This window comes from Grampus griseus (assembly GCF_964374135.1).
Source record: "Grampus griseus genome assembly, chromosome: 18".
Lineage (NCBI taxonomy): Eukaryota > Metazoa > Chordata > Mammalia > Artiodactyla > Delphinidae > Grampus > Grampus griseus.
Genome location: NC_139012.1, coordinates 10,054,818 through 10,070,090, shown reverse-complemented (window position 1 = coordinate 10,070,090; position 15,273 = coordinate 10,054,818). Strand labels below are relative to the sequence as shown.

Here is a 15,273-nt window from a genome sequence, read left to right as displayed (position 1 = left end):
AGTATGGTGTAAGGTAGAAATGTCAGTTTAATTTCTGAGACCTAGACAATCAATTAATTATCCCAGCACCACTATGGATGGTCTCAGCTTCTCCACTGACTTGTTGTGCTACTTCTGCTTCATATACACATGGGTCCCTCCTAGGGCTTTCTGTTCTATTCTGTAAGCCTAACTTTCTATCCCTGTAACAATTATGGCACTATTATACTTACCATAGCTTGTTTTTCCACATTTTTGTTCATGCTCACCCCCGTAAGAGTCTTATCAATCTAATTTATTTCAACAAACCAGTTTTTCTCACTCTTGAGCTTTTCTATGTTACTTTGTTTTCTATATCACTAATTTTCTGTTCTTTTATCTTTGTTATTTTCTTCCTCCCATTTTCTTCTATTTCACTTTGTTGCTCTGATTATAATTTATTGATTTGTGTATTTGGCATGTTAATCATCACTATTTGATTATTCTCTAACATATACAATTAAAAGCTATAAATTTCCATCTAATTACTGATTTATCTATACCTTGTGAGTTTTAATGTGATTTTTATAAATGATTTATCTAAATGCTTTGTGATTTTCTATTCTGATTTCTTCTGTAACTCAAAAATTACTTAGAATGCAGTCTTAATATTTCCAAATTACGGGGAATTTTTTGCTATGTTTTAAAATTGTGATAGATAACATGTTGTGTACATTATCAATTCTTTGGTAATTATTGTTTTATGACTTTGTAGATGATACATTTTGTACTTGATACATTTTGTACTTGAAAGTAATACACAGTCTCAAATTGTCAGAGACCTTTATATGTCCATTGGACCAAACGTCTTCATTGTGTCAAATCTAACATGTTCTTTTTGTTCTGATTTATGAGTTTCTTAGAGAAATACATTACTATCTATCTTTCATCGGATTTTGGATTTGCTAGCTTTTTAAAATAATTTGGTTAAATATTGCTTTGTGGGCTTCCCTGGTGGCACAGTGGTTGAGAGTCTGCCTGCCGATGGAGGGGACACGGGTTCGTGCCCCAGTCCGGGAAGATCCCACATGCCGCGGAGCGGCTAGGCCCGTGAGCCATGGCCGCTGAGCCTGTGTGTCCGGAGCCTGTGCTCCGCAACAGGAGAGGCCACAGCAGGGAGAGGCCCGCATACCGCAAAAAAAAAAAGAAAAAAAAATTCTGAGTTCACCTACTGAGTTACACAGAAGCAACCAATTTACACTTAGTGAAAGGCATATTACCTGCAATCAGTGCATCAGTTTCAGCTACTGTATTTTAATAACTTGCTGCACATCCTTTCAATTTGAACAATAGGAGATGCGTTTTTCAGTCCTCGGCAAATTAATGACACCATTACCAAAAGAGGAAATTTAGCAAGAGAATCGTGCTCTGAAATAATGTGCCTGAAAGGCAGCAATGAGGTAGCTTGTAAAATAGTTATAGAGATTATTTACACCGGTCACTTTACAGTTTGATGCGACTGCACGCCGCCGTGTGTGGAAAAGGGAACTCAAAATGAGTGGCTAGGAAAGAATAAACGCTGCGGAATTCAAACCAAGAATTCTTACCTTGTTTTCATTGAAATTAGCAATAACTACTCCAACAAAAAGGGTCAGTCCAATCATGCAACCCAGGAATACGAAAACATGAATATAGATTCCATGCATCTGTATAAATGAAAAATACGGTTATTCATCAAAGCCAATGAAAGCAGCTGTGGTAACATTCAAAGGATTCCAGTGCGTGCTTACCGGACCCACACGATGAATAATAACATCCCTCACTTCCACCCAGCCTTTCAAGGAGAGAACTTCAAACAATGCCAGCATAGCATTGCCCACATTGTCAAAATTAAAGTTCCGAGGATTCGCCCTGCAAGTCAGAAAGAGGAATGTTCCGTGGAATTCCAGTGAGAAGCACCCTAAGGCAGTATCTATAACTCTTTCCAATCTTGGTTGCAAAGTATAGGCACTTGAAAGGTAGGTTCGATGGCATTTGTTTGCGAACTCATAAGAATGCATCAATGTGTTAGAATTTATTAATTATGCAGTTAATTATTAGGCAATGATGGGGTGTTCTCAATCGAAAACAATAAAATGCTATGTCCCTCGACTTCTAGCTCCAGAGGTTCTGCAATGTTTCTGGCTGGTCCTGATTAATATACTGAGGACTTTCTGGTTAGAACTTGTGCTGGAGATTCTTACAAAGGGGCCTTGGAGTTTGGATGTGAATTTTGAAATGGTTTTACATTAGAAAACCTTCCTAAAGGCATGAATTACAAATCCTGGTGTTAGTACAGAAAGTGTAAAATGAGTAGAATTTGGCCCCTTAATTCTGTGTCATCACGTGAGCAGCATGCTGTGACCTAGTGATGCTTTAGGGGCTCCTGAGGTGACACATACCCTATGTGTCTCCAGATCACCCCCTCCCAGGTGGGTGTTTTTCTCTCATTAACTCCAAATGTTCTCAACAGATACTTCTTGTAGACCCCAGTGTATAGTGTGCTGTCTACCGCACAGTTAACTCCTGAGTTCTAAAACATTTTGGACCCTCTATTTTTGGGGGGTCAGGGGATGTCTCATTTCTTATTTTTCTGACGTGTATACTTTTTTCTTTCCACTAACATCTTTCTACTACACTGCATCTCCCCTAGTCATTACAGGTCTTAGCTAACATATTTGTTAACAGAAGAAGATTTCAGTGTTTTTTTTTAATCCCCCTTTTCTGAGGCTATTTTAAATAATTAAGAGATTTAGACAACCACATGCTGGAAGAATCATGACTATCAACACATTTCCTGAATTTGATGACCTGAGCTCAGGATTATTGACTAGAGTAGGCCTACTGAAGCCTAGCTGAATTATATTTTGATAATTTTTTTTTCTTGCTAGCACATTTATCAAAAGTTAACCTTCACAGGAGACAACATTCTAGGGGATCCAGTTCAGCATTCTTCTACCACCTTTTATGGTTTTCAGAACTAGAGACTATCACGAGATATACTTTTATAAGTTTTCTTTTTTTAACACTAAATATGTGGGAATCGAATAAGAAAATATAAAACTGAGACTGACTTATTTTTAAAGGTTTAAAGCTGATTGGTAGAAATGTTTTCTATATAGTAAAAAAGCCCCGCTCAGAAATTAATATTTAGGGATTCTGATTTATATTTTTTAAGTATGAAAAACAAGCATATTCTCTTGTATTTTTCCAACAATCTTTCCTTTTGGGGGTTTCAATTAAATTTAATATATTTTACAGCAGACAGACTCTGTAAGGATTCTACAGATGCCACAATTTTCTTGAATAAGGATTTTTTTTTTAAACCAAGTGAGTCAGCTCTCAGATCTGATGTTGAACTTTCTTACCCATCCATTTTCTTTATGTAAAAGTGCTTTTTTTAGCTGAATTTGCAGCAACCCAAACTATTCTCATGTTCCACATCCTTTAGAAGTTAGAATATGTTAAAATACACTTTCAGGCTAAAGCAAGAAAAGTAAAATGGAGAATCATAGACTTAAATTGCTGGAAGAATATACCACATTAAAAGTCTCAGTTTTAATCATATTGGGTATGTTTATGCTTTGTTCATGATACTAAAATTGGAAGGTTTGAAACTTTACCAATAACTACAGAGGACTTCAACAAATCCCAAACACAGTCCATTACTGTCATTTTTCCTGTTGTCCTCCCTTGATCTGGAAGGCTATTTAAATATTATCTTTTCTGGTTAATTTTTAAAAGATTACAACATTGTCTATCCAATTCAGAAAAATGAAGAATCGGTTCTGACCTCACAATCTGAGTTTTCTACCTCCCAGTGACAAGTGCTCCAGGGACCCCAGGTCATGATAAGGAGAGCTGCTTCTCCTCTGGGAAGATGGGGGTGCCATGGAGGAGAGGAATCTAGCCTCTGCCCTGGGATGTGGAAATGCAGGGGATAACATGGGCCAAAATGGTACCCTGTATCTTACACAGCTCTGCCATCTAAAGAAATCAGAAACTAGTACTTCCTGGAATGCAGACTGCTTTTTGCCTCGCTCTTTGGTAATAGCAATTTGAGTTTCCACAGCCTGCAACAATCTTACCTCTGCCTCGCCCCTCACTCTCACCTGCCCATGGCTCCTCCCCCTTTCACCTGCCTAATTCCTATTCACCCTTCAAGAGTTAACTGGGTGTCTTCTCCTCTAGGTCCTTCTCCCTGGTCCAGTCATTGTTTGGATTAGCAGCCTCTGTCCTGCGTGTACCACTGAACCCTTTGCCTCTCCGTACCCTAGAATCAGAGGCTGATACATCATGGAGCAAAAGAAACTTAAAGGTAAGCCTCAGGGCCCCTCCCTGACACAGGTCCCTTCCAAGACTCAGGAAGGGGCCCAGGAGTGAGTTCACATAGTCATATGTTTCTGTTAAACTTAAAAAAGCAAAGTAGCTTTATATTCTTTTTCTTAGAGAGTGTACCCAAATTGTTTGAGCCTTAGACTCGACAAAAAAAATCTGATCTCTTTCTGCCTAGAATGTATCGCAGTGTAATTTGAAATTACCTAGAGGTAAGTTTCTGGTGAACTTCAAGTGAGTTTAGGGGCTTATTTATGTAGCATTAAAACTTCAGCATATTGTATTAAATTACTTTAAATTTTATTTTCTGTTCTCCATTGGACTTCTAGCTCTTAGGGGTCAGAGGCCAGAGCTTGTTCCCAGTGACAGCATAACTCCTGGCGAAGAGTAAACACTTAGTAAATATATTTATTGTAAAACTGAATGCTTTGTTGATTTCTCTCCCATGCATTTCCTTTTCCTAAATCCCAGACCTCTGCTTAAGACAAAACACACAATACTTATAATATATGATATGTTGAATCCTTTTTACCAAGGTAATTTTATCTCATCAAGTCTGAGTGATTTGGAGGAGAATGAATGTATTCATCTGAAGAGAGAATGCAGAAGCCAGACTGTCTCCTGAATTAGCTAGTGCATATTTATGTCCTAATGATAATTATCATAGCATTCCTCTAGGCTGATTCCCAGATATAAGTTATTTTCTTAATCATAAATTAGCCAATATAAAATTACAAAAATTTCAGCTGCTAACTCTTGACGAGATTATTAGAGAAACAAAACGTGAAAATTATCATGGTTGCAGTTGACATTTATTTGATGAAAGATTTATATTTCACTAAAACTAACCCAAGTCACAATATTCTGAACAAATGGGAAAAGCTATTGTGGTAACGTTCAAGTGATGTCCCTCTGTTTGCTTGTGCTTTTAAAATGTCATTGAACTTGAAGTCCTTAATAATAGCTTACATAAAACATTACATTTCAGTTAGCTGATTTTACAATCTTAGAGAGCTGGTTTTATGGAACAGGTTGAACGCTGTAGGGTCCAACCGGAAACAGCTTACTCTCCTCCTCATGCTACCTTCCAGTGCATCCTACTTGCTTCCTGACACCTTGGGGAAAGCCCAGAGCTTTTCGGTATATAGTCAGCCTCATTCTAAAATGCCCACTGCATTCAAACCTGTACCAGGATCTCACCCTCAGCAGCTCAAGCCTGACCCGTGGTCTGAGGAGGGAAAAAGAGTGTTAGCCACTCTGGCCCACTCCTCCTCTTGGTGACTGCCTGGGTCTTACAAGAAGGGGTGGGATGCAGCTGGGGTCAGAGACGTCACATCTTGTGTGTCTGACTCCGCTGGACTGTGGCCATTGGCGCTCTCCTCACAGCAGCCGTTGTTCCTTCACGGAGCTCATTTAGGTGTTCCCAAGAAGCACTCCATGTTTGAACAGTGTTTCTAGCTTCCGTGAACTTGGCACTTGAGCATTTTTCCCACATACAGACGCTGGATGCACTTTGTTCCAGACACCCGGTAAGACGCCTGAGTCACTCTTCCTGGCCTCGTGCCTCCCTCGTCCTCCCCCGCACCTTGAGATGAGCCCTTTTCAGGGTGTGCTTTTCAAATACAAACCAACTAACTCAGAGTCCACCCCCTCCCCCACCACCAATCACCTCCTCTATCAGGCTGTCACACTCTGGGCCACCATCCACCTGCCCGAGTCACCCCAGTGCCAGGTACCAGACCACAATGGATGGCCTCTATGCTCTAGAGCCCATTACAATTATTCAAACTAGCCATCCCTAGGCCTGCTTGCCCTGCCTCACCCGTTCCTTCCCAGGGAAACCACAGTAAAGGCTCTTGGCCCCAGCTCTCCCCACCTCTCTGCCTGCTGACCCACACTGGTGCTTCCCCAGGTGGCCCCCCGGGGAGTGGCATGCCCCCTCCTCTTGGGAACGATGAGTAGCAAACTGTCTTTTCAGTGGTAGTGCTCTCGATCTGTCGGCTTTACTGTACCTCACATTTTCTATGACTACACTCCCCAGCATGAGGATGCCCCAGTGTGTTCTTCCTGCTATGAGTGTAGCCTCTGGGTGATTCTCAGCTCCAACTCCTGGAAACGTTCCCACAGCTTCTTCCCATAGGGGCACCCTGTCCGCAGCACACAGCCCTTTGCAGCAGGGTTCCAACAAGAAGGCTCAGGTCAGGTGGCCCTTGGCAGATATGACGTGGCCCTCCAGAAGCAGCAGATCACCCCGTCTTCCCAGATGGTGACGAGCAGCTTGCCCACAAGAGCCTCCCTTCTTGCCTTGTCAAACTCTGATATCAACTGGTCCTTCCAGGGGTCCTCGTAGGAGCAGGAGAAGCGCCGTCCACCTTTCCCCACAGGGAAGGCGGCGTGATGCCACAGCTCTCTCTGCTCTTGACTTCATTCACTACCATGATGTTATCTTTGAATGCAGTGCTTTCTTTTACAGGAGCTGGGTGATGGATGATGTTTTAGTAAGTTCTGATGGGATTGGTTTAGCTGGCCTCTTTAGAATGTCAAGATACTTTAATCTCCCCTTGGCCTCAACTTTGAGACTTTAGACAAAATCCCAAAAAATTCTGGAATAAAAAACCTGATGTCCTGATATAAGTAAAGTATTTACAGTATAATAATGAGTTTTACTCTCACAACAAAATAAACATTTTATGCTTCTTTAATTTTTTATTGTAATATAAATTAGACTGCTTTTCTAGTTAACACTGGGATAAAGATATTCCCATGTGTTATATACTTCTCTACCCATGCTCAAGCCTCACATCCAAAATTAATCTTTTTTCCACAGTTCTTTGGTATTAAAAGAAAACCAATATAAATTGTATTGAATTGTTTATGAAAGTGAATTTCATATTAGAGAAATGCCAAAGCAGGTAAGAATGAGTCCTAAGGGTACAACTGGGTGAAATGCTATTCCTTTTAAAGAGTTTTGACATTTAGTAGAGAACATCAATTGTGACAAAAGCAGAGCAGTTTCTGTGGTTCACTCATTATTCTAAGAGGTAAAAATGAAATAAAAAGAAAACAGATAATGATTTAAAAGGACAAATGAAGTTGATGGAACACTGTGCATCAGTGAAGCAGATTGAGAGATTTCATTCATAGTCATTAGGGCAATGGTTGAGAAAGAAGGTACCAGATACTTCTGGCTTTGATGTAAAATGCTTTGAAAACTTATTTAAAAAAATTTTTTAAAAGAGGCAGTTAGATAAAATCAATTGTGTTACTGATTATTCCCTTCCAGGAGTTCAACAACAAAATACTTCAATGTAAATGGGTTTTAAAATTGAAATAGTTTTATGATTTAGGCTCCTCTACAACTGTTATGAGGACATCAGATCTTCCTTAAAGATATAAAGCCAGTATGAGTTTAGTTTTAATTTGATTAAAATTGTTAAACTTTTTAAAAATTGGTTTAAAAGCTGAATTGAGATTTGATTTAAAATTGATAGAAAATCTTTTTTCTTTTAAGCCTCACTAATTTTTATTCTAAAAAATTTTTATTTTTATTGAAGTATAATTGAGTTACAATGTTGTGTTAGTTTCAGGTATATATATATATATACACACACACACACACACACATATACATGCTTCAGCTATAATATACATATATATACACACACACACACATATATATATAAATTTATATATATTTATTTATATTTATATATATAAATTCATATATATATATAAATTATATATAAATTCTTTTTCAGATTCTTTTCCATTATGGTTTATTACAGGATATTGAATGTAGTTATCTGTGCTATACAGTAGGATTTTATTTTTTATCTATTTTATATGTAGTAGTTTGTATCTGCTAATCCCATACTCCTAATTTATCCCCCCCATCCCCTTTCCCCTTTGGTAACCATAAGTTTGTTTTCTATATCTGGGAGCCTTTTTCTGATTTTTAAGTAAGCTCATTTGTATCAATTTTTTTTTAGATTCCACATATAAGCAATATATGATATTTGTCTTTGTCTGACTTACTTCACTTAGTATGATAATCTCTAGGTCCATTCATGTTGCTGCAAATGGCATTATTTATTATATATTTTATATTATTTTATATTTATATTATATATAAATATATAATTTATATAATATATAATAATATATATTATATTTTAAACATATATATTAATATATTATATTAATACATTATATATTATATATAATACGTATAATATATTATATATTATACATAATATTATTGTATATATCATATATTATATATTATATACATGTAATATATAATATATTTATAATATATATAATATATATTTATGATATATATTTATATTTTATATATATTATATATAATATATAAAATATATAATATATATTATAAATATATATTATATATTACATGTTTAATATATTGATGTATATTATATATAATATAATATATATTATACATATATAATGCATATTATATAATATTATATATAATATATTATATATAATATTATATAATATGCATTATATATGTATAATATGTATTATATATAATATACATCAATATATTAATATAGTATATACATTAATATGTTACTATAATATATACAATATATTATATGCATATAATATATACAATATATTATATGCATATAATATATAATATATACAATAATATATATAATATATTATACATATTATATAATGTACATTTTATAATATTACATAGTGTATATAATATATATTATATATTATATATTATATAATATATTATATATTATATATAATATCTTAATGTGTTATATAATACATATTATATATTATAATATATAATATATACATATTATAAATATATAATGATATATATTATTATATATTAATATTATATATTAGCATATAATTATATATTATATTATATATAATATATATAATATATAATTATATATATAATATATAATATATATAATTATATATATAATATATATATTAAATATATATTATAAATTATATTTATATTTTATATTATTATAAGCCTCACTAATTTTTAAAGCTATGTGAGTCCAGATACATACTTTAAAGTATTAGAAAAATACTGCAGTGATATTTCATTAGTTTCATGAAGCAACCCTGGGACTCAGTGTACCACTTCCTCTCTTACTTATCTTATTTCTTTTATTTATTTATTTTGTTTTTGTTTTTGCGGTATGTGGGCCTCTCACTGTTTTGGCCTCTCCCGTTGTGGAACACAGGCTCCGGATGTGCAGGCTCAGCGGCCATGGCTCATGGGCCCAGCCGCTTCGTGGCATGTGCGATCTTCCTGGACCAGGGCACGAACCCATGTCCCCTGCATCGGCAGGCAGACTCTCAACCACTGCGCCACCAGGGAAGCCCTATTTCTTTTATTTTTGCATCCTATTGTAATTCAGTGCTTTGCCTTGCATTACTTAAAATTATTTTAAGTAATTCTAGCAGAACTACTTTTAGTTTCATGCCATATTATACTGCTTTAAAACCTTATACTATATATAGTTATATAGAACATGGATGGACCATGAAGGCGCGTTATGCAAGTGAATAAGTCAGACAGAGAAAGACGAATACTGTATAATCTCACTTGTGTAATCTAAAAAAACAAAACAAAACAAAAACAAAAGCAAAACCCCTCCGACTAAACTCATAGAAAAAGAGATCAGATTTGTGTTTACCAGAGGTTGGGGGAGGAGAGGAAGTGGAGAAAGGTGGTCAAAGGTACAAACTTCCAGTTATAAGACAAATAAATACTAAGGATGTAATGTACAATGTAGGGACTATAGTTAACACTGCTGTGTGATACACAGGAAAGCTGTTAAGAGAACAGTAAGAGTTCTCATCATGAGGAGAATTTCTTTTCTTTTCTTTCAGCTGGATCTATATGAGGTGATGGATGTTAACTAAACCTATTGTGATAATCATTTTACAATATATGTAAATTGAACCATCATGCTGTTTGCCTTAAATTTATACAGTGATGTATGGCAACTATTTCTCAATAAAACTGGGGAAAAGCCCCTTATACTGACAAATATAGCATTTTTCATGATATTTTTCTGATATGCTTACCAAACACGTGGCACCCAAAATCCAGGTTTTTTCTCTCCAGGTCTTAATTTTAAATTTAAGTTCTTGGACACACTTACATTAATTCTGAATATTCCATTACAGTCTTCCTAAAACAGGAAAAAAAATAAAAGGAGGAGGAAAAGAACCTGGTCAGAAAATGAAGTCAGAAAAGATAAACGATAAGAAACATTTTTTACATAGAATGACAGAGGTCTTTTATGTAACAGCAGACATGTGCATAGCTACTCAGCAAATAGTAACAAAGACTTCAGAGATAAGCAGGTGAAAGTTGATGTTGAAAATGTTAGTGAGTGGGCAAAGGATATGAACTGACATGCCTCCAAGGGAGAGATACAAATACTCAATGAGCACATGAAAAGGTGCTCAGAATCATTAGTCATCAGGGAAATGCAAGTCAAAACCACAATGGGATACCATTTCCCACTCACTAAGAAGGCTTTAATCAAGAAGTCAAATAGCAAACTCTGACGAGGATGTGCACAAATCTTAATCGTCATACTAGAATCCTCATACACTGCTGGTGGGAATGGAAAATGGTGCAGCCACTTTGGAAAATAGGGTGGCAGGTCCTTAAATAATTAAAGAGTTACCACAGGACACAGCAATTCTTCTCCTAGGTATCTACCCAAGAGAAATGAAACATATATTCACATGGAAATTTGTACATGAATGTTTATATCATTATTATTATAAATAGCATTATTTACAATAGCTCAAAGGTGGAAACAATTCAAATGCCCATCAATCAACAAATACACAAACAAAATGTGGTCTATCCATACTATGGAATATTATTCAGCCATAAAAATAATGAAGTACTGACACATGCTACAACATGGATGAACCTTGAAGATATTATGCTAAGTGAAAAAGCCAGCCATCCAACACCACATATTATATGATTCCATCTGGAGACACGGCACCAACAACTCAAGCTTCATGGCCTTTAAATGTGAGCTGTGCCAAATGCTGGGGTAGCTAGTTTCCCCTTTTCCTTGGGTTTGTGTCTTCTTTTATAAAGGTAAACTGAAGTATCCCCTTCATCCACATGACACACTTGGCTTTGGCCTCTTATGTTAGGACTAGAAAAGAATTCGTCCAAATACAAAGACACGGGCCACTTCTCACTATGCCAATTTGTTTTGCAATTATTCTGCTTGTTCCTGATGCTCTTTTGATGGCTAAGTTTTCTTAGACTTTCCTTACGAGCTTCCCACACAGACCTCATTGTTCTGTGGAAAAGAATAAATGCCTCATGGTATCTGTCTGTCTGTCCGTCCACCGTGTGCCCTCCGTCCCCTATACAAGTCATTACGCTTTAGCTTGGGCTGGGTATGAGCAGATAGTGCAAAATCTCAAGGCTCTTAGGCCATTATTACTCCCCCGAGTCATCCACTACTCCTACGAGGCTTCATCTTGAAATGTTGTTATTATCTCTCTGGCCTCTGTTCAGGGTGGACCTAAAATAACCCTTCTTTCCTTACATAAGCCTGTGGACTAATGCATCAGCTCATTATTACTGCCTTCATTTAGCTCATTTGGTACACCATGACCTTTATACCATGTTCCCTGCATGTCTTGTCAGGTTTATCAAAATTCCTGGAACCTCTGGGAAGGGGAGTTAAAGGAAGCAGCGACCCGAGCGATACCTTGTGAAATAGCGTAAGGTCTGCCCATCCTAAGTTTGTCTCTTCTGCTCTGCCTCTTCCTGAAAAATCTCATTATTAACATGACTGATAATGTATTTTGACTGGACAAAGATGTTACCTGTATTTTCTAAAAATTCGAGAGCTACTAAGCTTTATAATTAGAAGCCTCAAAATGTAGAAATGTCATAGTAGTATAAAATTTATATTAGACAGCCATGTTTGCTGGAAATATGGGAATAAGTGTTTTAGTTCAGCTCTGGTAGCCCTTTTGGAAACATGCATTTTAATGAGACTTAAGCATTATTTTACCTGGGTGGAAGAGGAAATACTCTTGCTAGTTTATACATCAGCAGAACTGGGTTCACTCCATTAACCTACTTGTAACATCGGGCAGGATTCTAAGAGAATGGGACAGTGGGCGATGCAGCAGAGATTGGCTAATTATTAAACAAACCCCGCCCCCTTTTCTACAAAATACACCACAAAACTACACATCACTGTCTCACATCAGTCTGGTGAGGCCACGCTCTTGCCAGTGGAATGTGGGATGAAGACAGATGTGTTGCTTCTAGGCTCTGCCTGTAGTCCTCTGAGAGAGAGATGGTTTTCTGTTCCTAACTGCCAGCTAAACAGAGAAGACTCTGAAGACAGCAAAGGCTAGGGACACAGGACAGAGGAGGCATGAGCCACTGGGTGGTCATTTGGAGCAGAGCTGCCTGAATTATTCAACATGCAATAAATATATTCATTTCATTACATTCAGCTACTGACATATTGGGGCTGTTCCAGAAGCTAGCCTCCTCTTACAACACCAGCCAAAGAAAGAGAAAGAAAAGAGTAGAGGGACTTCCCTGGCGGTCCAGTGGTTAGGACTTGGCACTTTCACTTCCGGGGCCTGGGTTCAATCCCCGGTCTGGGAACTAAGATCCCACAAGCCATGCAGTGCGGCCAAAAAAAAAAAAAAAAAAAAGTAGAATCTAAAGTATTCAAGCTTGGTTCAAGCTTGAATCTTAGTTGTCTTCATGGGGGAGATTCTGGGCAGCTAAGAGCTAATGCAAGGCCCTGACTTCCTAACAGGAATGTGGAGTAGATAAGTCATACGAAGGGGTGTGGAAGTCAAACTCTGCCCTTTGTATTTTGGGGGAGCTGTTTGCTGATATGAGTCTCAGGTCACAGCAGAGGCAGGATTACGTTAGGGAAGACCTAAAGGGAAAATTTGCACATGGAATCTTGGGTGACTATATGGAAGATGTCAACAGTGGCTTGACCTTGGAATAGGAGGGAGGAACAGGACTGTCTGAGATGTGTTTTAATCTTATAAACCTTTACCAGCCAGAAGAGACACACTGCCTGCTTTAACCAGAGGGAGTCCATGGGAAGAGTATTCTTAGAGTTCTGTTCTCAAAGCAGCCTCAGCACATGGCTACCCAGGGATGGTAAATGTTCTTGATTTTCATCCCAAAAGACAGAAAGAATATCTTACCCTTCTAATAATGTTGGGATCATTGCACTTGGCCAGTTTTCCAGCAAAGAGCTGAACTCCAAAGCTTGCAAAAACAAGCATTAATGTCAGCAAAAGAATGGAGACCTGAAAGAAATGGGTGAGACAGCAAACCTCTTGGTAAAAAATTATAAACAGTAGGTTTGGTTTGAGCAGTGATTATGAACAGGACTTTTAAGATAACATCGTATGAAATTCACAGTCTTTGGATGCTACTACCTTTTAACTTCTCCACCACAGGTCATTCAATTAGTCTAGCTGGAATGTTAAAAGAAGGAAATTAACAACAGGTTTTGAATTTTTTTTTTTTTTTTTTGCGGTACGCGGGCCTCTCACTGTTGTGGCCTCTCCTGTTGCGGAGCACAGGCTCCGGACGCGCAGGCAGCCGCTCCACGACATGTGGGATCCTCCCGGACCGGGGCACGAACCCGTGTCCCCTGCATCGGCAGGCAGACTCTCAACCACTGCGCCACCAGGGAAGCCCGGGCTAAGGTGTTTTTGACATGACTTGGACTTTTCTGATTTTGAAATCAACACTTTGCTTTATTTTATTTAATGGAACAAAAGAAAAATGTTGAAATAATTCTCTTTCCCAAATTTTCTCAAAATGGATTCATGTGTCTGTTAGCAGAGCCTGCGTAAGGGGGATAGTGGCTTTGCTTTCTTGCAAGCATGAGGGCTCAGGGCGTATCAAAGTGCCACACACAGAGGGTGTGAGATCAGAGTCTTGAGAAGCAAATCTGGTAATTCCCTTGTACTCCCTCTGCTGGATGACTGTTTTGGTCTCAGCAGAGAAAAGTGGCCAAAATACTGAACAAACGATTGATCTCTACTGGTTAAATAATCTAAACATATCCCTTAAAGATACTAAAATTACATAGAAACATCCTCTGAAGCAAGGCTCAAATAAATCATCTTCTGAATTCTATCAGGGCTCAAAGATGCATACACATTCATTGTCAGGTGCTATTCTGTTTTCCCTCAATTCCAGCTGTGGGAAAAGCCACAGTGTTATGGCTTCAGTGCAAAAAAAATATGGAATTTTATAAATTTATTTATTTTTGGCTGCATTGGGTCTTTGCTGCTGTGCATGGGCTTTCTCTAGTTGCGGCGAGCGGGGGCTACTCTTCATTGTGGTGTGCAGGCTTCTCATTGCGGTGGCTTCTCTTGTTGCGGAGCATGGGCTCTAGGCACGTGGGCTTCATTAGTTGTGGCACACAGGCTCAGTAGTTGTGGCTTGCGGGCTCTAGAGCGCAGGCTCAGTAGTTGTGGCACATGGGCTTAGTTGCTCCGTGGCATGTGGGATCTTCCTGGACCAGGGCTCGAACCCGTGTCCCCTGTGTTGGCAGGCGGATTCTTAACCACTGTGCCACCCGGGAAGTCCCCAAAATATGGAATTTTAAACAGAGCTTTAACAAAGTATTAGCAGGATACTAACACAACATTGTAAATCAACTATACTTCAATAAAATAAAAATTTTAAAAAGTATTAGCAGCTATATGCCTATAGTAACATAACAGCCTGTCTTTAAAACACCTTAGAATCAACTGCAACTATAGCTATCTTTTCACTATAGGTGTGTTTCTAGACAGCAAGATATAAAACTAGCTTAGTAAGTTAATTCATGTTTTCCATGCACAAGCAGAACTCATTAATAATAAAAAGAA

General features: G+C 37.5%; 1 protein-coding gene across 3 annotated transcripts in view; it reads right to left on the bottom strand.

Moving 5' to 3' along the window:
- The window catches only part of NALCN (sodium leak channel, non-selective), a gene marked incomplete at its 3' end in the record, with an annotated part of 278,612 nt that overhangs the window by 24,590 nt on the left and 238,749 nt on the right, over window positions 1-15,273 (bottom strand). For all 3 annotated transcript variants that reach the window (XM_082675905.1, XM_082675903.1, XM_082675904.1), the window contains 4 exons: window positions 13,588-13,692; window positions 10,435-10,541; window positions 1,749-1,869; window positions 1,566-1,664 (listed from right to left, as the gene is read on the bottom strand). In XM_082675905.1, coding sequence (XP_082532031.1) covers window positions 1,566-1,664; window positions 1,749-1,869; window positions 10,435-10,541; window positions 13,588-13,692 — 432 coding nt within the window. The remainder of the gene's footprint in view (window positions 1-1,565; window positions 1,665-1,748; window positions 1,870-10,434; window positions 10,542-13,587; window positions 13,693-15,273) is intronic.